Source organism: Gopherus flavomarginatus, chromosome 2, assembly GCF_025201925.1.
Source record: "Gopherus flavomarginatus isolate rGopFla2 chromosome 2, rGopFla2.mat.asm, whole genome shotgun sequence".
NCBI lineage: Eukaryota > Metazoa > Chordata > Testudines > Testudinidae > Gopherus > Gopherus flavomarginatus.
In genome coordinates, this window is record NC_066618.1 from 5,576,411 (window position 1) to 5,599,736 (window position 23,326).

Sequence of the window (23,326 nt, forward strand, 5' to 3'; positions counted from 1 at the left end):
ACCAGCAGAAGGTTGACTTTCTTTTTTGGCAGTTTGGGTTCCGTAATTTCAGCATCAGAGTGTTGCTCTTCTAAGACTTCTGAAAGCAATCTCCACCCTCATCCCTCTCAGATATTGGAAGGCACTTCAGATTCTTAAACTTTGGGTGGAGTGCTGCAGCTATCTTTAGAAGTCTCACAGCCGTACCTTCTTTGCATTTTGTCAAATCTGCTGTGAAAGTGTTCTTAAAACAAACATGTGCTGGGTCATCATCCGAGACTGCTACAACATGAAATATATACAGAATGCGAGTAAAACAGAGCAGGAGACATACAATTCTCCCTCCAAGGAGTACAGTCAGAAATTGAATTGACCCATTTTTTTTTAAATGAGCATCATCAGCATGAAAGCATGTCCTCTGGAATGGTGGCCAAAACATGAACGGGCATATAAATGTTTAGCATATCTGGCATGCAAATACCTTGCAATGTCAGCTACAAAAGTACCTGCTCTCACTTTCAGGTGATGTAAAAAAGAAGCATGTAGCAGTATCTGTCAATATAAACAAACCTGTTTGTCTTAGAGACTGGCAGAATAAGCAGTAGGACTGAGTGGACTTGTAGGCTCTAAAGTTTTACACTGTTTTGTTTTTGAGCAGAGTTCTGTAACCAAAAAAAAAAATTAATCTGCATTTTTAAGTTACACTTTCACAGTAAAAAGATTGCACTATGGTACTTGTACAAGGTGAACTGAAAAATACTATTTCTTCTGTTTATCATTTTTACAGTGCATATATTGTAATAAAGTGAGCACTGTGTATTCTGTGTTGTAATTGAAATCAATATTGAAAATGTAGAAAGACATCCAGAAATATTTAATAAATTTCAATTGGTATTCTACTGTTATAAGTGCGATTAATCGCGATTCATTTTTTTGAGTGAATTGTGTGAGTTAACTGCGATTAACTATCCTACTTTACTCAGTTCCATCCCATTACATCCAGTTATCCCATCCTACTGCAGAGTCACAGCAGATCTCCTGAAAGCCTCATAATAACAGAACCCTACTAATTCTCCAATTGTCCATAGCATCCTCCCAGAAAGACAGGGTGGACAAGACCTGAATTTCTAATGGAACAAAACCAAGCAGGAATAAACGTCAAGGCCTCTCTGCTCTCCAGAGAGAAGAAATTCAAAGAGGGCAGAGACATTTCAAAATGCCCTGTCCGAGGCCCCGGCTGAGCCCTTCCCACTACACTCGGGTCAGGGCTAACGCTCACTGTCAGAAAGCAGCTGTACTAGGGTTTTGTTCTGCTGCCAAGAGTAGCCCCAGCGTTTGCTTTCCCGTCAGGCTCTGAGATAACAGGCTACGTGTCTGGTTATGCTGTGTTTCTGGTCCTTTCCGATGCACGAAGGGCAAAGCCAGCAGGGGAAAGAAGATGCATCACTGTTTGTAGCAAGGCAGCAAAGGAAACTTCCGCCTGCAGGGCCAACGGCAGATCAATGCAGAGGCACTGGGTTCTGGGGCTGGCATGCTGAGCGGGCAGCAGAGAGTTACTGGGAAGGGAAGATTGGGGAACCCCAGAGAGCAGGATGGGAGGACGAATCACTAGTGGATCTGCAGAAGGAAGGTCAAAGGGAGACAGTTACAGGAGGCTGCTCGGCACAAATGGGGACTTGGGTCACCTGCTAGGGCACCCATATAATGGTCCTGAAAGCAATCTGGAGTCAAAGTGATGCAGCCAGTCTGAGAGTTTCTGCATCGAGCTGGGGGCAGATGGGATCAGAGAGGAAGGACAAGGATTTGTGGACCAACACCTCATATTGCCAACACTGCTTTCCTCCCTTGACCACAGGAGTCACTACTGAGCAGCACAGAGCCCTGGAGAGTAGCCTGTTCCTTGCATTTAAAAAGCCCACGATAGAAGTTGCCTGCTGGAAGTTACTCTCCCCAGCTCCCCCGTCTCCCGGCAGCAGCCTGCGTCGGACATGGATTAGCCAGCAGCTCCTCAGTCAGCGACAGTTCTGCCAAGGACAGGACCGGAGCTGCAATTTCCCTGGCAACAGCAGCAGCTGGAGATGGCATCAGATGACGGAGAGAGGTGGAAAATCTTGTTAACTTCCCGGATGATTGATCCCGCAGGCCTGGGAGAGCAAGGAGCAGCAGGGAGCAGAGCTCAATCTAATTGCACTTGATTTTTTGAAAGAGTCTGGTCGGGAGCGCCGAGACACAACCTGCACGGGGCTGCTCGTCCTTCGGAGAATCCTTCTAGCTGGCCGCGTTCACCTCCACTGCATAGCAACGGCCCACAGCGCCCTGCTAGGACACAGGACCCCGGCAGACGCTCCGAGCATGCCCAAGACAAGCTGGCGGCTGCTGCAGACACATGAGCCTGTGCCGAAGAGTTTGTGTAACATGTGCACTATTCCAGTTGTGCTGGGACAAAGGGACACCTAGAGGGCACATATGAGAGAGGCGGGACTCGATCACAGCACCGGGAGTCAGGACGTCCTGAGTTTGGATCCCGGTTCTATTGCAGACTGTTTCCGTGACCTCTGACAAGTCACTCTCCCTCTCTGCCTCACCTCGCCCCCCACCAAGACCCCCAGAGCAGGCTTATGCCACCACCTATCCCCCTGCCAAGGGCTGATTACTGTGCATGAAGCCCATTGCAAACCATACAGCAGCAAGCACCCTCTTCAATAAGGTGAATGGCTCCGGACCTGCCAAACAATCAGGGTCCCCCCTGTGCTAATCTGTTAGCTCTCCACCACTGGTTCCTGCGGCTGGAAAGGTGGCGAGAGCACTCCCATGGTGGCCCAGATTTTAACAATGGAAGAAGAGCTGGTTCAGGGAATGCTGCAGCCAGGGATAGCTCAGTGGTTTGAGCATTGGCCTGCTAAACCCAGGGTTGTGAGTTCAATCCTTGAGGGGGCCACTTCGGGATCTGGGGCAAAAATCAGTACTTGGTCCTGCTAGTGAAGGCAGGGGGCTGGACTCAATGACATTTCAGGGTCCCTTCCAGTTCCATGAGATGGGTATATCTCCAATTAAAAAATAATAATAAAAAAATAATAAAAAAGAAAACTCAGCCAGCCAGCCTGCCTCCCCTCCCTAGTTCCAAGCCACGTTCACCTGCACATCTTTGCCTGTTGTGAGGCCCCCTCGGATTTGCCACGGAAAAAGCTTCAGGTGCAGCTTCTTTGTAGATCTAGGAATCTAGCTGGTAACATGGCCAATTTCAGCCTCTCCTAGGGAAGACACCCTCTCTTCAGCTACAAGCATTTGCAACAGCACCCACTGGTGGTCACTGAGATTCAGAGCTTGCCCGAGTGGCACCTTATTGGTTGAAGCTGCTGAATGAAGAGCCCCCCTGGATCGCCTGTTTTGAAAAGAGGGGCTGAGAGGGGCTCTCAGTGCCAAACATGGGCAGGGGGCAGCTGGTGGGGGAGAGGGACACACGTGTGAACAGTGCGTGTTCTGAGCCACCAGTCCGGTCAACGCCATAAATGGGAAAATTCCAGCCAACCTGCACCTGGTTTGTTTAAACCGAAGTTAAAAATAACACACAGGAGAGAGGCAGAGCAAGATTCCAGCAGGGTCCAGCTTTCGGTTTGTTATGAATGAATGTAAATCTTCCTTCTGCGTACAAGTGAGATTTAAGGGGTTTTCCGGGCAGAACACACACACACACACACACCGTTCCAAAGCCAGGCCAGCCTTGGAAACTGTTCTCTCCGGACTTGGAAACTGCAGTGAGATGGATGAACGGATGTAGATCTCCTGTGTGGAAGGAAGCACTGTACGCCACACAAACTGACAGGCCACAAAGACCCACTGACAAAATGAAGAGCAAAGATGAAGTTGCCTTTTTTTTCTTCAAATTAATGGTCAGATGAATAAAAAGCGGCCCCCAGATAAAGGCAGGTGAATCAACTGCAGGCATCTGGGCTGGAACTCCGAGTGCCGATTAGAAATGGGAGTGCGGCAGCTCCCTACCCTCACCCTTCGCATTTCCAGGGCAAGCCCGCTCAGCAAGTTAGTTAACAGACCTTTCCCAATTGTCAGCCCTGCAAATGCAGCCTGGGGATAAAAAACCTAGCTGGGCTCTTTCCACCTTTTCCATTAGCAACAAGTAATAAAGACCCTGAAATTAACACACAAGGCCAAACAGGATCAGCTTTCACATGCCATGATGTGCGGCCACTTCTAGGGTGTGCTGGTTAACACCACAGAGGAACACTATGCAACAGCTTAGGACAGGGGATGAAGGATGCTGAGTGCAAGTGAAAATAGTCGGGGAGTTTAGGGCCTTGCAGGAATTTGGCCAGGGCAGCAGGATTAACAGTCCCACTGCTTAGAAAAGTGGACTGGAATCTTTAATGTGCATTAGTGGTCAGGACGTTAGTGTAAGATGCACAATACTTGCACCACAATAATAGTGAGGACCCTTGTGTGTTGTGGTAGCCTCTCAGGACACTAAGTGCTGCACACGCCTAGGAAAACAGGCTCTGCCCCAAACAGCATGCAAGCCGAATGACAAACTGCACATCTAGAGTGAAGCTGAGGCTACAACATACGCGCAGCGTGGGTCCGGGTGGATGTAGCACAGGAATTACGGACTCCTCTCAGAGGGGAGACACAACCCAGAACAACAGCCTCTCAGCTTCCTCGTTGTTAGCTGGGTGATCTGTTGTACAGCAGCATGACAGGCCCCAATCTTTGGGATGGGTGTGCGAGGTGTGTGTGACTCAAGAGACCGTTAACGACGTCTGAGGGATGACAACAACCCAAAGTCAACAGCTCAAGTTCCCGCAGAGCGCCTGGCTCATTCAGTTACTTCTACCTGCCCAGTATTAGAACAAGTCTCCTTGCTGAGACCAGCCCTGAAGCTGAAGGACCCGATTCAGGCTTTTCCAAGCAGGAGGAAACTCGGAGAGGTCCCTCCCATGCTACCTGCAACCCCAGAGAGCCGGGGAGCATACCTTGCTGTTCTGGATCAGCCGGATGATGTGTTCGAAGCAGTTGTTGCTCAGGAACATGGCTTGCAGGACTGGCCGGTCACCACAATTCAGCATTTCCGGAATTGCATCTGAAGATGAGAAGAGAGTCATCCAAGAGGCGAGCAGTGTCTGAGTCTCGCTCTATGGCAGAGTTGTGGGGAGAGGAGCAGAAATAAGGCCCAAGGGCCACGCAAGTGACACCCGGGAGGCTGGGACTGCCAATAGCTGGGTTAGCAGGCTGCACGTGACCCACCCCAGAGCTCCTGGGGGGACAAAACGGAATTTGGGAAGCGGCAGGTACCCAATTTCTAGCAGGGTACGGAGATCATCCTCCCCTTCCAGAGAGGCACCCAATGGAGACAGGCAGCCACTCAAAGAGGATGCCCATTTCACGGCAGATGAACGGCTAGGCCTTGATGACGTCAGGCGGGGTCGCCTCGGTCAGCACCAGGGGCACACAAGCTGGTGCTGGGCCCAGAGCAACAACAGGTGAAGACGAGGCAACACATGGTTGAGCCCCGCTTAGGCCGGGCTAGCCAGGGTGGTTAAAACCGGACGGATAGCCATGCCCGGTCTTCACTAGCACTCCCAGCAGTGGTAGAGCCATGCTGCCCTGGGATGCAGAGCAGCCTGCATCGCCCTGCTAGGGACCACAGGACTAACCCCAAGGACGGCCTCATCTCATTCCACTACCCCAGCAGCTCCATTCGTGGTGCACCGTCAGGGAACCATACCCATCTTGTACGGAAAAAGCTCATCACCCCAGAGCCCTGTCCCCCCCGTACCCCATGAACTCCAGGCACAACTCCTCCTAGAGCGACCTACCCAGCATGTTCACTCTGAGAGCGATCATGCCCTCCTCCCAGCGAGCGGCTGGCGAGCCTTCCAGAGAGGCCATGGGCTGGTCTGAGTTGAGGACCTTGAAGTAGCTGTCCAAGATGGTCCTGATCTCCACCTTGCGCTGGCCCGGGTTGCTGGCGTGCAGGATGTGAATCATTCCCACTAGGGTCTTCAAGGTCAGCTGCAGCAGTTTGGGGTCCTTGGTGTCTCCGTTCCACGGGGAGCACCACCGCCTGAGCACCAGCATTAGGACCTCAACGGAGGCCGGCATGATCACCTGCAGGGCGTTTTGCTGTTGAAACAAAGCAGCCTCATTAGCTGGCGCCCCAGGAAACCAAGCCCAGATTCTCAGACCCAGGGCGGGAATCACGCCAGTGCACTGGGCATTGTGCAGAAACACACGTACACTGCGCTCAGCGTGCTCACGTGCGGTATGGTTCACGCAAAGGGGTTGGGAATCTGGGCTTAAGCAGGCGTCAGAAACTCCCCCTCTGCCAGCACAATCTAGCTTCCCGCAAGAGCATCTAATGCCCAAGGCTTGGGTCTGTCCTGCAAATGCTGCCTAGTACAGGGCAGTAACGCAGTCAGGCTAAAAAAGCCGTGGGATCACATCGCTCGACCGGCTGCAGCTCACGGGGAGGAAAGCAGAGGGAGGATGGGGAAGAAAAGGAGTGAAGAGCAGGACGATAGGAAGAAGGAAAGAAGGTACCTACAATATCTGAAGTTCACCCACAATGAATCTGTCTCAGACAGTCTGTGCCCCAAATCCCTACCTCCCCCATCTTGTATTCCTAAAGCACCAGGAGCTGCCATAGGCTCCTCCCAGGACCCAAATCCAAGCAGTGCTCTTATCTCTTCCTGCATCCCCTCCCCACCAGTAATAAAGATGTGGCAGATGGGACGAGAGACTCCAGCTCCCCGCTCCAGATCCATGGGGTCTTGCAGGGCAAAGCGAGGCCAGACACCGGGAACGCTTCTGTTCAGCCCTACTCTCAGCAGAGGCAGGATTCTGAATGCCTGAGAGGGGCAAGTGTGTTGACATGACATATTGCATTTTTCATCCCTGGATCACATAGTAGGATCAGTATCATTATCCCCATTTTATGGGAAGGGAAACTGAGGCACAGGGAGAGAACGTGATGGGTCCAAGGTCACACAGCAGGTACGGGGCAGGGCTGGGAACACAAACCAGGTCTCCTGATTCCCAGTCTAGTGCCACTGAGCCATGCTGCCTCCAGGTGGCTAAGTATCGGTGTGTCAGACTCTCAGGGCCTGAGCCCCGCTCCTGTGAAATGAGGATAACAATATCTTCCCCCTCCCTCCACCTTGCTGGTTGACCTGTGACCTCATCCGGGCAGGGACCTCGAGAAGTCACCTAGTCAAGCCCCCCGACCCTGAGACAGGACCATGAAAAGCTACACCATCCCTGACAGGTTTTCGCCCCCCCCACTCATCCTTAAAGATCTTCGGAAAGGGGTGTGGAATCCCCCATCCTTGGTTATCAGACATGCCACGCTGGCTCCCCTGCCCATCTCTCCCACCCCAGGGGCGGAGCGTGGCTTTCAGGAAGGAGGGGACCGCAGCAGCTAGGGATGAGTTACCTTGGCTCCAGAGATAATGGCTCCCAAGAGGTGGATGAGTCGCAGCTGGAGTGCCTCGGGAAGCTGCCCCTCGTCCTGGAAGCTCCCTGCAAAGGATGAGAGGGGAGAGCGGTTTAGCCAGTCAGTCAGAGACTGAGCACCAATCTCTGGAGGGGGGTGGATTTAGCTCAATCCCAAACTCCCACTTCTGGGGCACATGGAGAACCTGGGTTACCACTGAGCAAAGGCAGGGGGAATAGCAGGTTGGGAATCAGTGACCAAGGGCACTCTCTTTATGGGTTGCGAGCACAGGGCTCCGGGGGCACGACTGCCGGTGAGACGCCCTGGATGGGGAGAGATCTCCCAGCGTACAGTCAGCAGGGGCTGCTCTAGGACATGCAGCAGATCATCTAATGGTATATGGCCATTGCGAGAGAACACAGGGACTTTTCCCTCCATTTGTGGCACGGCCAGAGCCCTTACCCAGGCTGCCTGCTACAGCATGGCGGGTAACGAGTGGGGGATGCCAACCACTGGGGCTCGGAGGAAGAAAGGGCCTCTCTTGGTTACATTTTCTTCACCGTGAGCGAGGAAGGCTGGGGATTTGTAGCAGAATCTTTGTCACTTGGTGCCTCAGTTTTCCCACCAGTAAAGCCAGGATGACACGGCTTCCTTTCTCTGCTGTGTCTATTTAGACCAGGGGTAGGCAACCTGCGGCATGCAAGCTGATTTTCAGTGGCACTCACACTGCCTGGGTCCTGGCCACCAGTCCGGGGCCTCTGCATTTTAATTTAATTTTAAATGAAGCTTCTTAAACATTTTTAAAACCTTATTTACTTTACATACTACAGTAGTTTAGTTATATATTATAGACTTAGAGAAGGAGACAGTTTAAAAATATTAAAATGCATTACTGGCACGTGAAACCTTAAATCAGAGTGAATAAATGAAGACTCAGCACACCACTGCTGAAAGGTTGCTGACCCCGATTTAGACTGAGCTCTGTGGGAGAGGAATTGGCTCTCAATGGGCGTATGTACAGCACCTAGCACATGCAGCCTTCATTTGTGTCGCCCCTCTAGGCGTTAACCACACTACACATTGTAAGTAGTAACTCAGGGCACACACAGATCACCGCCGTATCTCCAGAGGTGGAGTAAGTCATGCCAGTTAGGATGGGGTGCTAGTGCCCCTTGGGAGACCAAGGATTTGAGTCCCACTTCCAGTTTTGCCACTGACTCACTGTGCAGCCTTGGTCTAGAATGTTTCTGGGTCTCAGTTTCCCCATCTGTAAGAGGAGGCTGACACAGCTGCCCCTCCACCCCCAGCTCTTCATTCGCTATTTGGAAAGCTTGCCTCCTACTCCTTGGCGGGAAGATGCTACCGAAGGGCAAACATGCTCTTATTTAAAATTGACCCCGGCGAGCATACGGGAGGGAGCCATGGAGGGAGAGGGGCTGCATTAGCTAACGCCCTTCCCAGATCAGAGCTGTCCCGCTGTAGGGTGGGAACACTCCCTCGGTCCTGCTGTGATAGGGATGTCGGGGGATAGAGGGGTGGGGAATTCTCTCATTCTAACGGGTGCCCAACAGCGAAACCCTCCCGGTGTCAAACTCAGCTCAGAGCGTGCGGATCAAACAGAACGTGATGGGCGCTCGGGAAGTGCTTTGAAGATGAAAGGTGCTCCCGGCTGGGTGCGGTAGCCCCACTTCCTTCGGCTGGGCCTGCGTTCAGAGAGAGAGCTCGCAGCGCAGCTACTCTGGGAGGCAGCATCTCACCTACAGGGAGCATCCAGGAAGCCAAAACCCAGTTTCCTACAGGAAATACCCAGGGAGGATATAAACAGACGAGCGACACGGTACTGGGCCCCTCAGCGCTCACGCCAAGGGCTGCGAAAGGCGGACTGGTCAGCCTGCTCAGCCAGCGTCGGTAAAACACTCAGCCCCCTGGAACGCCTGCAAGCAGGCCGCCGGGTGAAGCCGGTGCAGGGAACCCTCACTGCAGGGGAAGAGGGGAATATTCTCCTCCTCTAGTCTGGCTTTGCCCACACTTGGTTCCATGCCCAACCTGGGCTCCCCTATGGGGGTCCCGCTGCCCCAAAACAGTCACTGCTCAGGCCACGGGGTCTCCAGCACTTATGCTGCCACCTCAATCAGTTCCCCCTTGTTGGCAGACCCAGTGGAGAAGCCAGGGACTGATGAAGCCAGAAGACTTTCTCCCCACCACCCCCCCAGGTCAGGCTGAGGCAGTGTGGGGGGAAGCCAGTGCTGCCAGCTCGGCGCCTTGGGCTAGCACGACATTCACGTGTCGAGCGCAGGCTGGGAGATGAGCGCAGCATTTCCCTCCTAGCAAGGGGCACAGCGACTGCTACGGGAGGGTGGGGGGGAGGACGTGACCCCGGTCTCTAATCCTTGGAGCATGGCCAGACCCCAGCCTGGCCTCTCCCAGTCCCAGCAGGCCCAAAGCGACGCACAGAACAGAGGCCAAACCCTCCCGTTTCCCCCACACACACTCGTGGAGCTCTCGGCCGCCAGTCTCTGACTGGACACATAGGGTCTGACCCAGGGGTCCCCACTAGGGGAGTTGGTGCAAACTTGCTTCACAGGACTCCACCTTTCAACGCTCTCCTTGCGGGACACAAAGCTGATGGGCTGTTAGCTCACAATTCACCCCCCGCCCCACAACAGGGCCGCTGCACAGAAAGGCAAGACCAAGAGCTGGGGTTGTCACAACCTGCATGTACACTACTTGCCAGTTCCTACTTCCTTGCCAACTGTTTTCCTCTTAGTGGTCGCATCAGAGGCCTCATGGCTTAGGCACTGGACGGGGACTCGAGAGGCAAATTCAATTCCCAGTTCTGCCACAGCCTCCCCTATGTGCCCTTGGGCAGGTCACTTAACCGCACCGGGGGCTCAGGGTTAAGAGGCATACCGAGCACGGTAAGTGTATGTAGTTAATATTGGTCACTTTAGCATTCCTGTTTGAGTTACCATAGTGCCCACCCAGGATCAGAGGCCCATTACGCAGAATGCTCAACACACACCAAATACAAAAGACCAAGGACACATTACACAACCTTTGCACAGCAGCGTTTGTGCAGAACATAGCACTAGGCTTTGCAGAGAGCGCGTTCCACACTCCACCGGGGAAAGCAATGCCAACCCAAAGGAGAAACAACGTAACAGATGGATTAAAAGCCACCCAACCAACACAGATGCAACGCACCGAGATTCGAGACCAGGAAAGACACCTCCTGTGAGTCATCCCTTTTGCTGTATCTGGAGCTTCTTTCTCTAAGACACAGAATCATTCCTCACATCTTCCCTTGACAACTTCCGGCTGGCTTTACCTACTGACTGAGCTAGGAGGATCACTGTCTGGCTAGAAACACACATTCACCTGGGTTACAAGCACCACCACCCTGGGTAGGTAAGAAGGCAAGAACAGTGCCTTTACACTGTTTACTCTCTGCATTTCACAGGCAAAGAGACTGGTCAGTTTCACATTCCAGGTGTCAGGTGCTACCTCCAAAGCGAACTTATTCGTAAAGACATGGATGGCGTTTAGATGGGTGTTTTCTTGAATGAAGCGCTTCTCAATGGAAGTTTCTTTAAAAACAACCCTCATGGAAACACCTCTTGACCTTCAGCATTAAACATCTTCTGCACACTAGCATTTCTGCATGCCACATGCATGGTTCAGGGAACTGGTAACTGGGCATCCAGCTTGGATTGCTGTTTCACTTACAGGAGATTGCAGTGCTGTCCAGGCACAGCACAGCACAGCGTAGTGCTGTTACAGGGCTGGGGCCAGGGCACGGTGCAGGAATCCTTGTGGGAGATGTTCTCTGGCCTGGGTTAGCAGTAGATCAGACTAGACTGCCTCAGTCTAGGCAGCCCTGACTGTAGGTTTGCAATGCCAAGCTTCGTCCTTCTCTAGCTCCATTTTTCAGAGGATTCCCAAGCACATCACGCTGGGGTTTATTTAGAGGCCGGAGAGGCCTGTGTCTCGGATGGTTTAGACACAGCAAATCCTGCATCTTGGCAGGGGGTTAGACGTCCGGTTTCTATGGTTCTATGATTAAACGCTGCTTTTACAAGACCTAAGTCTGGGGCCAAGTCTGAGCTGACCATTACCCTTTAAGGGCAGCAAGGAGCGTACCTGAGATCTCAGCGTTCATCGTAAATCTGAAAGCCCTTTACAAAGGGAGGCTCACTAACAAGAACCCTGTTTTACAACCGAGAAAGCTGAGGCACATGGAGACTCCCGCAGTGCCACACAGCAATCTGGGATGAGAACCCAGCTCCCCAGGCAAGCAGCAGGATGGGCACTGAGGAGGGGAAGAGCGAGGATGAGAGAAGAGAGGTTGTGAGTCGGGTGTGTGGGTTGGCAGCAGAAGGGAGGGTGCTACAGAAAAGGGAAGAAAAAAAGAGACAGACTGGAGATGATACCTGCGTCAGAAGCCCAGCTACCTGCATCGACACAAACACCAGCCCCTGAAAACCCCACGAGGCTTCACCGCCCAGAAGCGGGTTTTCCCCAAAGGAAATTCTGCCAATTAATTGCACGAGAAGACTCATCTGGAGATGCTCATCCCCAGGCACAGCGTAGGCCTGAGAGCTCATTATCTAGTAGGGCTGCTGGACATGGGGCTCAGAGGAGGTTTTCCAGGTGCCCCGATTCTTTGTGGGACAGGAGGGGCTTTTAACAGCGCCGCGAAGGGCCCCAACCTTGCAGGTGCACAGTGATTATGGCTCTCTCTCCCAATAGGCACCGGGACAGAATGTGCTATGTGAGAAATCAGCCCAAAGGCAAAGGGCATTTTTCCTCCTAAAAATAACTGGGCAAGGGGATTTACACCATGTGGTCAAAGAAAAACTTCCTGCGTAGTTTTAGGGGCTTTTTCTGCCCTGTCATGACTAGAAAGGGGATACCAATTAGCTTCCCCGCAGCTGTCAGATACAAGTTCTCCAGCTGTTAACTCCAGCCACAACCCTGCAGCCTTGTAGTTCAGCAGCATGGACTCAGGTGTGGAAAATTCAGTGCCCCTGTGTGTGTGTAGCTTTAAGAAGGGTCCATCCAGCAAGGCACCCTCCTGTCTAAGAGACACATCAACCTGCCGTCAGGCGCCTGGCAGGAGCTCCTGTCGTGGATACAATGTCATGCTTCTACAGAGTACACCAAACAGAGGCTGAGATACTGGAGGAAAAAGGAAGTTTACTGTTCCCTCTCTAGAAATATCCAATACTCCGGTGCTGTGTGATCAATGGAAAATGGTAAATAAAGCATTACGGGCACCCAGACCTAAGCTGAAAAATCTGGAGTCTATGGCCTCCCTGCTGCACAGGGAACACTTGCTGGTGCACGGAGCAAACCCATTAGCATGCGAAGGAAAGAGTGCCAGTGAGGACAAATCCCCAGCTAGCAACAGAGAATATTAAAAACCCGAGTAGCCAACGAGTAATGTGCAATCAATCCACTCCAACGGGCTCCTGCCCCCATGGGAACAGCAGCCTCTTCTAAAAGCAGTGCTAACATCCTGGCGTAGATTTTTGCCCCCGCCGCTCAGTTCTCTCATATACGTGTGGTCTAATTCAGACTAAGCACCCCAGGCCAGGGCCCCCATGTTTACTTGGGCCCTGTATGTCTATGGCACTGTACAGATATTGGTAATCCTGAGCCAGGCCAAACTCTGAGCCCTGGGAGGTTACCCCTGCACTAGTCATCCAAGTACCATTTGTTATCTAATCAGATACTCACTGTGCACAGTTCTACTGGTCACCCCCAACCAGGGCCAGCTCTAGCCATTTCGCTGCCCCAAGCACGGCGGCACGCCGCAGGGGGCGCTCTGCTGCTCACCGGTCCCGCAGCTCTGGTGGACCTCCTGCAGGGATCCCTGTGGATGCTCCACCGGAGCCGCGGGACCAGCGGACCCTCCGCACGCATGCCTGCGGGATGTCCACTGGAGCTGCCTGCCGACCTCTGGGCAACCGGCAGAGCGCCCCCCGCAGCATGCCGCCCCAAGCACACGCTTGGCGCGCTGGGGCCGGCCCTGCCTCCAACATGTGGGTTACTTACACACATGTTCATAGAGTCCAAAGTGTTTAATACAAGAGCCAATCTAAAGTCTCCCAATGCAAGGAGTTATCCTGTGCAGCTTATTCGTCATAATAAACACAGGGCTTCAGCTCAGGTCATCAACAAAGCACAGGACTTGTTCAAATCGGAGCCTGGATATCGATTTTGGATTTCACATATCCCTGCAGTTTTAGGGGGCCTGAATCCAGGGTTTTTCTGTAACCCCACCCCTGCTCTATTTCCTCCGATACTACAGGCCTCCAGTATCAGAGGGTAGCCGTGTTAGTCTGGATCTGTAAAAGCAGCAAAGAATCCTGTGGCACCTTATAGACTAACAGACGTTTTGGAGCATGAGCTTTCGTGGGTGAATACCCACTTCCTCAGATGTTGCATCTGAGGAAGTGGGTATTCACCCACGAAAGCTCATGCTCCAAAACGTCTGTTAGTCTATAAGGTGCCACAGGATTCTTTGCTGCTTTTACAGGCCTCCAGTTAGTCAGGAAGTTATTGGTGAATTCAAGTTAATCTTAGAAAATGAGGGGCTGTGTTGAAATGGAGGTGAGGGAAGGGGGAACTTCATGAAACCCAACCCTCCCACCCTAGTTAAAAAAGTAACTTGTAAATGGGGAGAGAATTGTGTTTGCAGACTTTCTTCCTTCTTTATAGTGTTGTGGAAAAGCCTAGAGGGGTATTTTCAAAAATGATGTTTTACATTAGAAATTCAGGTCTCGTTCTTGGAAGATTTCCAAGTATAGGACAATGAAAGAGGTTGTGTCATCTGGGAAGCAAAACCTACAAAGCTTTAAGTCAGATTGTCTAAAACTCTTTATCGTGTGTAATGCCTCTAACTGCAATGCGCAAGAAACAGTTGGGAGAAAAGCTCTCGATAAAAACAAAACCTCCTTCAATGAAAGGCTAAGAAAGCTCTACTCCAGCTCTCTGGTTCTTCAACAAAACTTCCACCAAGAATAGGGCAAATGAGATTTGACATTTCTAAAACAAACAAGCAGAACTTTTCTTGGTGGGGGGCGGGCAGGGAAGGGGAAAGCGGGAAGATGCTGGAATGGTTCATAAAGGGCTCTGTTTCTCTCAGAGTTTGAGTAAAGCAAGCATAAAATAAAGTTTAAGAGTGAACAGAAATAATCCCTTTCCCTAAATCGGGTTTCCCTCCAGCCAGCCACAGTCCTCCAAGAACAGCAGGTTAGCCAAGACCTGAGTTTCTAATGTAAAAAATCACCAAGCTGGGGTGGGGGATGGGGCTTTCAAAAAGTAAAGAAAATGTCCAAAGCATATTTCTACAGCATGGCAAGCAACCAGCTCTCTCCCCCTTCCAGTCAGATTGCACTGGGCTCTTCATTCCAACACAAAGGAAGGAAATGTTCGTTTGTGAAGTGAATGGGATCATAGGCTGCAGTTCCTTGCAAGACAGCCACACGCCCAGCTTTCTGAAACAGCTCCGCCCCCGTCAATCAAGCCTCCTCCTCTTTAGATGCCATCAGCACACGGAAGGACATGATAACAGGATGGACCAGCAGCATGGACACCCTGCCCTCCTCCTCAGAAGCAGCCACTTGCTCCTTGGGGATGAGGTAGCTGGGAAGGAGTGGCCAGCGCCGGGAGGACTCTGCCACTCAGAGGCAGGACAAACCCGGTTCCCTGTGAAATGGGTTATCGGGCAGCTGCTAGCACTGCTTATTTCTGGTAGCCCTAGCTCTCGGTGGAGAACCCAAGGAGACCAGCTGGGCATGCTCAGTCACGCTTCCCGGAGTCTCCATCATCACTTGGTGCTTGGATGGCACCAAGACGAGGGCCCCAGGTTGAGCCTGGTTGGCCACAGACAGCAAACACACAACGGTCGGAGACTGCATGGCATGTACTGATGCTAGCCACCAAGCCATCCCCCATGCCCAGCTTCCGGACCATTTGATCGGTGCAGGCTCCCACCGGGAGGCTGAAAGGGAACTGGGGGGCCACCCACGCTGCTGCCCCAATTTGTAGCATTCCCCCTCCCTCTCTCTTTGCTGCCATTGTCCTGAAATGAACGAGCTCCTAGCAGCACCAGCTGAGAAGGGCCCCAACGTCCTGGACACAGGAAGACAGTCTCAGTCAGGACGTTCCATCTAGTCCCCCTTACAGCCTTCCAAAGCCTCCCCCATTGTGGTGTGTCTCAGCACTGCCAGTGAAAGCCCCCAGACGGCTCCCAAACTCCAGGCCTTTCCTTGGCCTCCGAGCTGTTGGTTCCACACAGGAATATCCCCCGCCCCCCGCCGCTTTACTGTACAATGTTCCTTAGGAAGTTCGTTATAGACGTTAACGAATCAATGAGCAGAGTCAGTCAGCGTGGTCAGGTCAGAGTCCAAGACAGAGAGCGCTCAGCTCTGGTAACAAAGGAAATTCCTTCGCTAGTTGAGGGAACCTTGCCTAGAAACTAACACGAGGCTATTTATCGCCCCAGGGATGCGGGGTGAAGTAGTTCCCAGGCTCAGCCAGAGGCACACGGCATATTTGGCAAGACGATTCCAAGAGCCAGAGGAAAGCAAGGAGCAAAAGGAACGCCAACCACTGTGTGGAATTCCCCTTGCAAGCCCACAGAGAATGGGCCCAGAAAGGATGGGAGGCAGCTTTGGTAGCTAGGAAAGTCCCCAGGAAGCCTTCCTGGTGTCCAAGCAAAATGAGAACAAAACCCAGCCATTCAACGGCCCGCAGGAGAGTTTTATACATTGGCTCACATGACCAGGCCAAGGCTACTGGGTGGAACTTGCTCAGCGTCCCAGTGGAGGAGCGTCCACATTACGAACCCCCTGCCCGTTTGCAGAGGGCCTCAGCGGAGAGGGCCTGGACTGAATGGGTCTGGAGAGTCAACTCCTCTCGGACGCCCAAGGAGCGAATCCTTCAAATTAAGCAGTAAGCACATCGGCTGCTGCCCCTGCTATGTGGAGAAACAGGCAGGTCCAGTCTCCAAGGCTGGTAAACCGGTACCTTTCTTCAAAACTACATTCGCTCCCCATCCCCATTTGAAACAACGCATTCAGTCCCCACTCCTCTGGGATACAGGGACATGAGAGGCAGAATGGTGTTCTGGGTAATATGCAAATACACTTTCTCAACATGTACTGCCGGCTCACAGCCGCCATCTGTCAGCACTGGGGTCCCGCCTGCAGGGAGGAAATCTGGGAAGCGCAAGCATGCTTTTTGGGTGCAGACACCGCGCTTTTCAACACCACAGAGAGCCCCCGGTGCCAGGCAGGAGGAAATCAAGGGTCGTTAAAGACGATAACTGCCTGCAAAGGCCTGGAAAGGTTAGGGTGACATTTCACTCCAGCATGGGGAGGGAAGGAGGAGGGCTCCTGAACGGAGAGATAAGAGCACTGGAGACAGACCAACATCCAATCAGGGCTGGAGGAGGGGGAGTTGGTTGTTTGGCATTTACCTTGGAAGAAAGTGCTGAACTCTAGAGGCAAAGCAGCTGGTGCAAACTTGTATTTGCTCTTCTCTTTCATGCTGACAATTTCCCTAGAAACACAGGAAACGCAGGGGAAGTGAGACAGGATTCTGGGCAGGGAGCAGCTAACAGGGAGCAAGCCGGAGATGGTGGCGTTGAAATTACTCGGCCAAGGCATCCGAGTGGTGCAGCGCTGAGTCATTAGATGCTGCATGTTTGAAATGGGGAGTGACATGCCTCGAGACCCCACTCTCGGACACCCCACACCAACGTGTTTTATGCAATGGATTATGGCTTGTCATCAAATCTGGCCCCGCAGGCCAGCCGAGCTGTGACAATCTACCTAGACCACAGCACAGCGAGATCATCCACACAGGACACTGCTCCACACCCACTCACCCGCTCAGCTGCCGCCTCCACGTCTGGTAGGGGTCGAAGAGGCATTCGTAGAGGTGCAATGCATAGACGGTTACGGTCTCTAGCTGAGACCTGCCGGGGGCACACTGCTCCGGGGCGTTCTTTAGCTGCAAGGACAGAAGAAACATGGTTAATCCGCAGCATTGAAGAAAAAAAAAAAAAGCACCTTCACCCACCCCCCACTAAATAATCTTCATTAACATTCAGTCATGCTGCTGAAAAGTGCCTTGAAGATGTGAAGTGCTATTGAAATGCTGTATTATTATTCAGGCTAATTTCACTCATTTGATCATTAGCTCCTTCAGAGGAAGTGGAAGAGCGTGTATTTGAGTCTGTCGCAGCTGCCCTTGAAGGCGACCTTTATTTTCACTACTTCCTCCAGAGGACATGGGCTGGGACCGGAGGGCCTTTCTGCGCCAGGTGCTGTACACACACTCTAAAGAGACAGTCCCCACCTTGAAGATCTCACAATCTTGACAGGTTATGGGGGCACAACAGGGGGAGATGAACAAAAAAGGCAGAGGGGGAAGACAGCCAAATGACTGGGTGTGTTATACTAAACAGCAGTTGCAATGTGGCCCATGACCACAGAGGATGTTTTTAACAAACCAACTGACCATTTTTGACTTCCTTTGATAGAAAAATGAAGCCTGAAAAAGCTTGTTTGATTTTTTTTGTTTGTTTTAATTTTTCCTGGTTATTTACCTTTGAAATCCTCCCAAATGTCAAGTCTGATCGTTCCTGGATGACCTCTGGGAGGCCTTGGGGATGCTTACTGTGGATTTTAACAAGGGCTGAAGGTGTGAAGTCTTTAACAAAGGCTTCCTTTTCCAAAGTGTTAGTCAGTCATTGGCATTAAATGAATGCCACCAAAAAAGTTCTATGCAGCCTAATTAAAAAATCCCTGCCCCTCATAATAGCTCAGCTTTCCCTCCCTACATTTATGAGGCCACTGTTCAGCTCTCCACTTAGTCTTTGCATGCAAGACAGGATCTGGGTGTCTAGCGTTAAACAGGCAGCATTATTTTCAAGCTGCCTTTGTTCATCATACAATAATATAAAGCAGGCACACGTCCAATTTGTTTCATCTTTGTGGGTCACCTCTACGGGATGTTGGAGAGGGGAAGTGAACCAGAATTTCTGTCAGGTCATGGCGGTCCCCCAGAAGTCATGAAAATGTGAGCTCCATAATTTAACAGTTCACCCCAGCATAGGGGTCCCACTCAGAGCCACACATTATGGCATTATATGGTACAGGGGACCTTGTCTGGGCCTGCTGCGCTGGCAGGAGACTCACTCACTGAGTGCAGAACATGTGTGCAGCATAGGAACATGTCACTTCACGGCTGTTCTTTGCGAGCTTCAGTGTCCTGGCCCCTGTATGACATGTCAGTGACACACTTCATCCGGGATGAGGCCTCAGAAGAGAGCTCTATGGCCCAAGAACCGGTATATTCCAGGTTCACAGATTTGAAGGCAGAAGGAACCACTGATCTAGTTTGATCTGTGTAACACAGGGGAAACCCTTGCGTTTTGCTGGCTTCTTAATAGTGCTAGCCCATCTATGGATTTCGGGTTGATTTCAACAACAGGCCAAGCCCAGACATAAGCATTTCCATGCTCACAGCGTGCAACTTTCGCTGCTGCATGTGGGGTTATCTAGGGGCCCTGTGTAATGGGGCATGTGCCTGGCACAAACACACATGCTAGGTAGCCAGCGCTTACCTTGGCTGTACATGCAACCAGCAAGCTAAGCACCTCGTGGATAAACACTGGCGTCCTGTCGGCTTGGACATTTTCTAAATTCCTGCAAAGGGGGGGGGAGAAAAAAAAAGGGGGAGGATGAGAATTGCAACTGGTTTAGATAAGGAGCAGCAAAGGGGAAAGCTGCAAACTGTGTACAGTTTGGTTTGCAATAGATTGGCGGGGGGGAGGCAGTGGAATCAGCTGAGCTTTGCCCGGTTTTTAAGTGAATTAGTCTATCACCACACTAGTGAGCGATTTATCCATGGCTCCCCTTGCCTCAGGGCAACTTTTAGCCACATCAGCTGGGTCTTAAAAAAAATAAAATAAAGAGCCATCACCCTACCCCTAATACTGTCCCAAGGTCAATTAACAACCGGACGTGTCTTTCGCTGCATCCTGCAGGCACTCAAGCAGATGAGAACCGTCTGACAGAGAGACCAAACACCAGCCGATAGTAACGCTGACCCTGCTGTCTGACTAGCATTTCAGAGAGCTTGTTGGAATAAGTGCTTGAGCATAGTAGCAAATGGGGCCACTCATTCCATTCATTTCCAAGAGGAGCGTTCTCCTCTAGAGCACTGGCCTGCTAAACCCAAGGCTGTGAGTTCAATCCTTGAGGGGGCCACTTAGGGAACTGGCTTAAAAATCTATGTGGGGATTGGGCCTGCTTTGAGCAGGGGGTGGGACTAGATGACCCCCTGAGGTCCCTTCCAACCCTGATATTCTGCGATTCTAGATCCACAATGGGGAGGCACTGGAGTGCTGCAGAGGCAGAGCTGTGCTTGCCCCAGATGGGAAAGTAATTGAAGGCAGAACCAGTCCCAAGCCTACAGCCAAGCCCACTGCCCTCTCTCAGAGAGGCGTTGGTGGAGTCCCACATAGCTCCCCTCAGCTAAAGGGAAGTCCCTTGACAATTGCCACCCAGAGAGGCGGTAAACTGGAGGAAAGGAAAGGGTGGGCCATGTCTGTCCATCCACCTTCCCAGCAACAGGGGAGTCAGACAGGGCGGGAGCCCTTCTCAGCCAGGGGAACTTTCTGATCAGGACACAAAGAGGCAAACGCACAAATTCCCTTTAGGAAATTAACTCAGTCCCAAGTGAACGTTGCCTAGAGAAAAGTGAACTTCCAAGGGCTGGGACAGTAGAAGGTGCCAGGAAGAGCTTACCACCTCGTGCCAGACCAGGTCAGCTTGGATCTGGAGTAGAGCAGGTTCCGGTTACATCAGTCTACAATGAGCCATCACAGCCCCTGAGATTCTCCTCTCCCCTACCAACCCCTTAGTCAACTCGAGCATCAGAGAGAACCTTGATGAGCAAAGGACATTTGAAAAGCTCCCGACAGACATGGGGGAGTGGGCAGCTGCTCAAGATTTGCACTGGTTGAGAATTTTCCATTGAAACCATTTTCTACAAAAACTTCATTTTTTGCAAAAAAGCGTCCGCTTTCTGTGAAAACCTGAAGTATTTGGAGATGTTGCCTCACCTCCTACCCCGCCATTCTTCTCTATGGGCTGAGCTCCCTGGTTGGACTACATCTCCAATGATGCATGACTCCCCTGACCAAGAGGAGAGACCATGTTGCTTCACGGGAGATGTAGTCCAGCCAGGGAGCCCACCCCATGGATGAGAATGGGGTGTGAGTCACCCAAAGTACAACTCCCATGAGGTATTGCAGCAGCACTTCAGAATTTAAGGTCTTTTGGATTTTGGCTAAAATTTCAAATTTTTGCCAAGAAAAACTAAATTTTCTGCCAAAATTCCTCCCTCCGCCCCAACCAGCTTTAGTCAAGACCTCTCTTCTTGGCAGGACCAGTCTCTCGATTCCCTCTGTTCAGTCCAGCGTCCCCATCATGGCTGCATCTCCAGCCACAGCATTTGGGGGCAACAATGACCATAGTGTGGCTAAATGCTCTGAGTTTTGGAGTCCTGAGAAACCTCCTGAAAGCCCGCATTTTGGGCCAAAAAGCCTGAAGTTCGATAGATATTGCCACCCACCTTCCCCAGTGCTGAGCTGGCCAGAACTTCCACTGGGACCTGCTCCCTCTCTGCTGCCAATTAGCCCTTCTGGCCGCAGCTTAGAAGGGAGGCTGTGCTTGGGTAATGAAAGATAAAGCCCACAGCTGGCTGTGGAGAGCGAGGCAGGTGAGGGAGGTGATGGAGCCTGACCTTGCAGAGGGGAACTGAAGGGGTACTGCGCTGGCTGAGAACATCCTCCCTTCCAATGGTTAAGGGGGGGAGAAGAGCAGGTCAGCCCAGCCAGAGAGCGTGAACGTCACTGGTCTGCACAAACAAACCACAAATCCTGACACACACAAGTCCAATTGTTCAGAACTGGCCTGTCTCCAGAGCTAAATATAAAGGCAGCGCCCGTTCCAGGGGTCAGGGGTGAAAGAGATGAGCCTTTGCAAGACACGGGAGGAGGCAGGTGGATGGGTTCTCCTCAGAATCATGCTTCAGAAGGGACCCTCAAGAGCTCAGTTAATGAGGATGGCAGCTGCCAAGTCTCCCAAGTCACCGGGTTGAATTTGAGGCCCTGGCCCCCGCACAAGTCAATTATCAGCCTTTCCTTATCTCTGGCTGGCAGACGGCAGGCACCAGCAGGCAGGAATGCAGGAAGGGAGAGAAAACAAGGGTTTCCAAAGCCTCCTCCCAGGAATATCCAAAATTCACAGGCTGGGAGGGGAGGGGAGGGGCAGAAAGGAGACACGCTGCACTTCACTCTTCAAAAGCAATGGAAGGGACTCCCCGTGTGAGTGCGGAGAATGGCAGAAGCATCTGGGAGGAGTATTGGCGGGTGGAGGAGGGACTCCACAGCCATCCAAGGAGGTGTAAACCCCCCCCCCCCCCCCCCCGAGTCTTATTTCACAGCCCAACCAGAGGGAGTTCACCAGAAAGTGGTTGAGGTGATCAGGGACTGACGGAGATGATTAAGAAGAATTGCAGGTCTCTTAACCCAGCTAAGCACTAATTAAGAAGGGGGGAAGGGGGAGGAAGAGAGAATAACCAGATACATGCATGTACATACACTGCAAACCATCTACATCATAGGTCGCAACTCCCACCGTCTCTCGCGGACGAAGGATGCCAGCAAAATTGCACGTGATAGGTGTAAGGAAGAAGGAATCTCTTGCAGGAACAATGGCCTTTGTGGTTCAGGCCCACAACTGGGACTCTGCGCGAGGATCCACAGGCTAGAAGCTGGATCTGCTGCTGCCTGGGTGGCTGACACATCCACGCTGCCACCTGACCACTCTGGCGGATCGACGACTGACGGGCCGTGAACCTCATGGGCCCAAGCCTCACGGGATGTGCTGCCCACAAAGGGCCTGATAGGTGCCGGTGCACTACTAAAATCTGGAGGGGACACCCGGAGAGTGTGCGCGCACCTACGCAGATCTCCAGCTGGCTGCTACAACAGATCCTGTTCTTTCACCTTGCTCTTGGACTCTGGTTTCTAAGCCCAGCTCTGACTTTTGACTCCAGCTTCTGACTCAGGTCTCAGGCCCCAGACTCCAGCTCCACCCACTAGTCCTCACTGCACATGCCCCAGCCATGACACTTGGGAAAGACTCACTATGAGACCTTGGGAACGCCCCTAAATCTCCGTGCCTCAGTTTCCCATCTGTAAAATGGGGATACTATTACTTTTCTCCCACCCCATCTACTCCATTGATGCTGTAAGCTCTTCAGGGCAGGAGCTGTCTCTTACTAGATTCATACACAACTCCTAGTGCAACGGGCCTATGATCTCAACTGGGACTTCTACATGCTGCCATAATACATAACAGTAATGCTGCTATCACTCTTCACTGAGGGCGGACCAAGGGGTAAAGGTAGGACCAAATGGAGGAGGAAATCACTAGCAAAGGACATTTTCTAATGGAGGGTTGTACTAGACTGCGGAAGAATGAGATTTGTAAGGCTATGGGAATGCTGATTTGTTCATTTGTCGATCATTTAAATTGATCAGGAATTGGAAAGATTTGCAAGTTCCGATGGGAGAAAAAACAAAAACAAGTGCTGTGTCTTTGGGGATGTCCGCACTGCGGGCTGGATATATCGACGCCAGCTCCTGGAGTCACACCCACGCAAGCACCGAGCGGGCTAGCGTGCTGAAAACGGACGCAGAGCAGAGGTGGCGCGAGGACGTGCCCAGCGCCTCGGACGGGAGTGTACAGGGAAGGGCGAGCCTTTTGCACTGCTGCAACCACGCTTCCGTTTCCAGCAGGCTAGCCTAATCAG

General features: G+C 52.0%; 1 protein-coding gene across 7 annotated transcripts in view; it reads right to left on the reverse strand.

The window, feature by feature from the left end:
* Positions 1 to 23,326, reverse strand: part of NBEAL2 (neurobeachin like 2) — a 198,360-nt gene that overhangs the window by 76,462 nt on the left and 98,572 nt on the right. For all 7 annotated transcript variants that reach the window (XM_050942379.1, XM_050942375.1, XM_050942372.1 and 4 more), the window contains exons 4-9: positions 19,065 to 19,146; positions 17,322 to 17,446; positions 16,911 to 16,993; positions 7,424 to 7,509; positions 5,808 to 6,114; positions 4,965 to 5,071 (exon numbers count right to left, since the gene is read on the reverse strand). In XM_050942379.1, the coding sequence (XP_050798336.1) occupies positions 4,965 to 5,071; positions 5,808 to 6,114; positions 7,424 to 7,509; positions 16,911 to 16,993; positions 17,322 to 17,446; positions 19,065 to 19,146 (790 nt within the window). The remainder of the gene's footprint in view (positions 1 to 4,964; positions 5,072 to 5,807; positions 6,115 to 7,423; positions 7,510 to 16,910; positions 16,994 to 17,321; positions 17,447 to 19,064; positions 19,147 to 23,326) is intronic.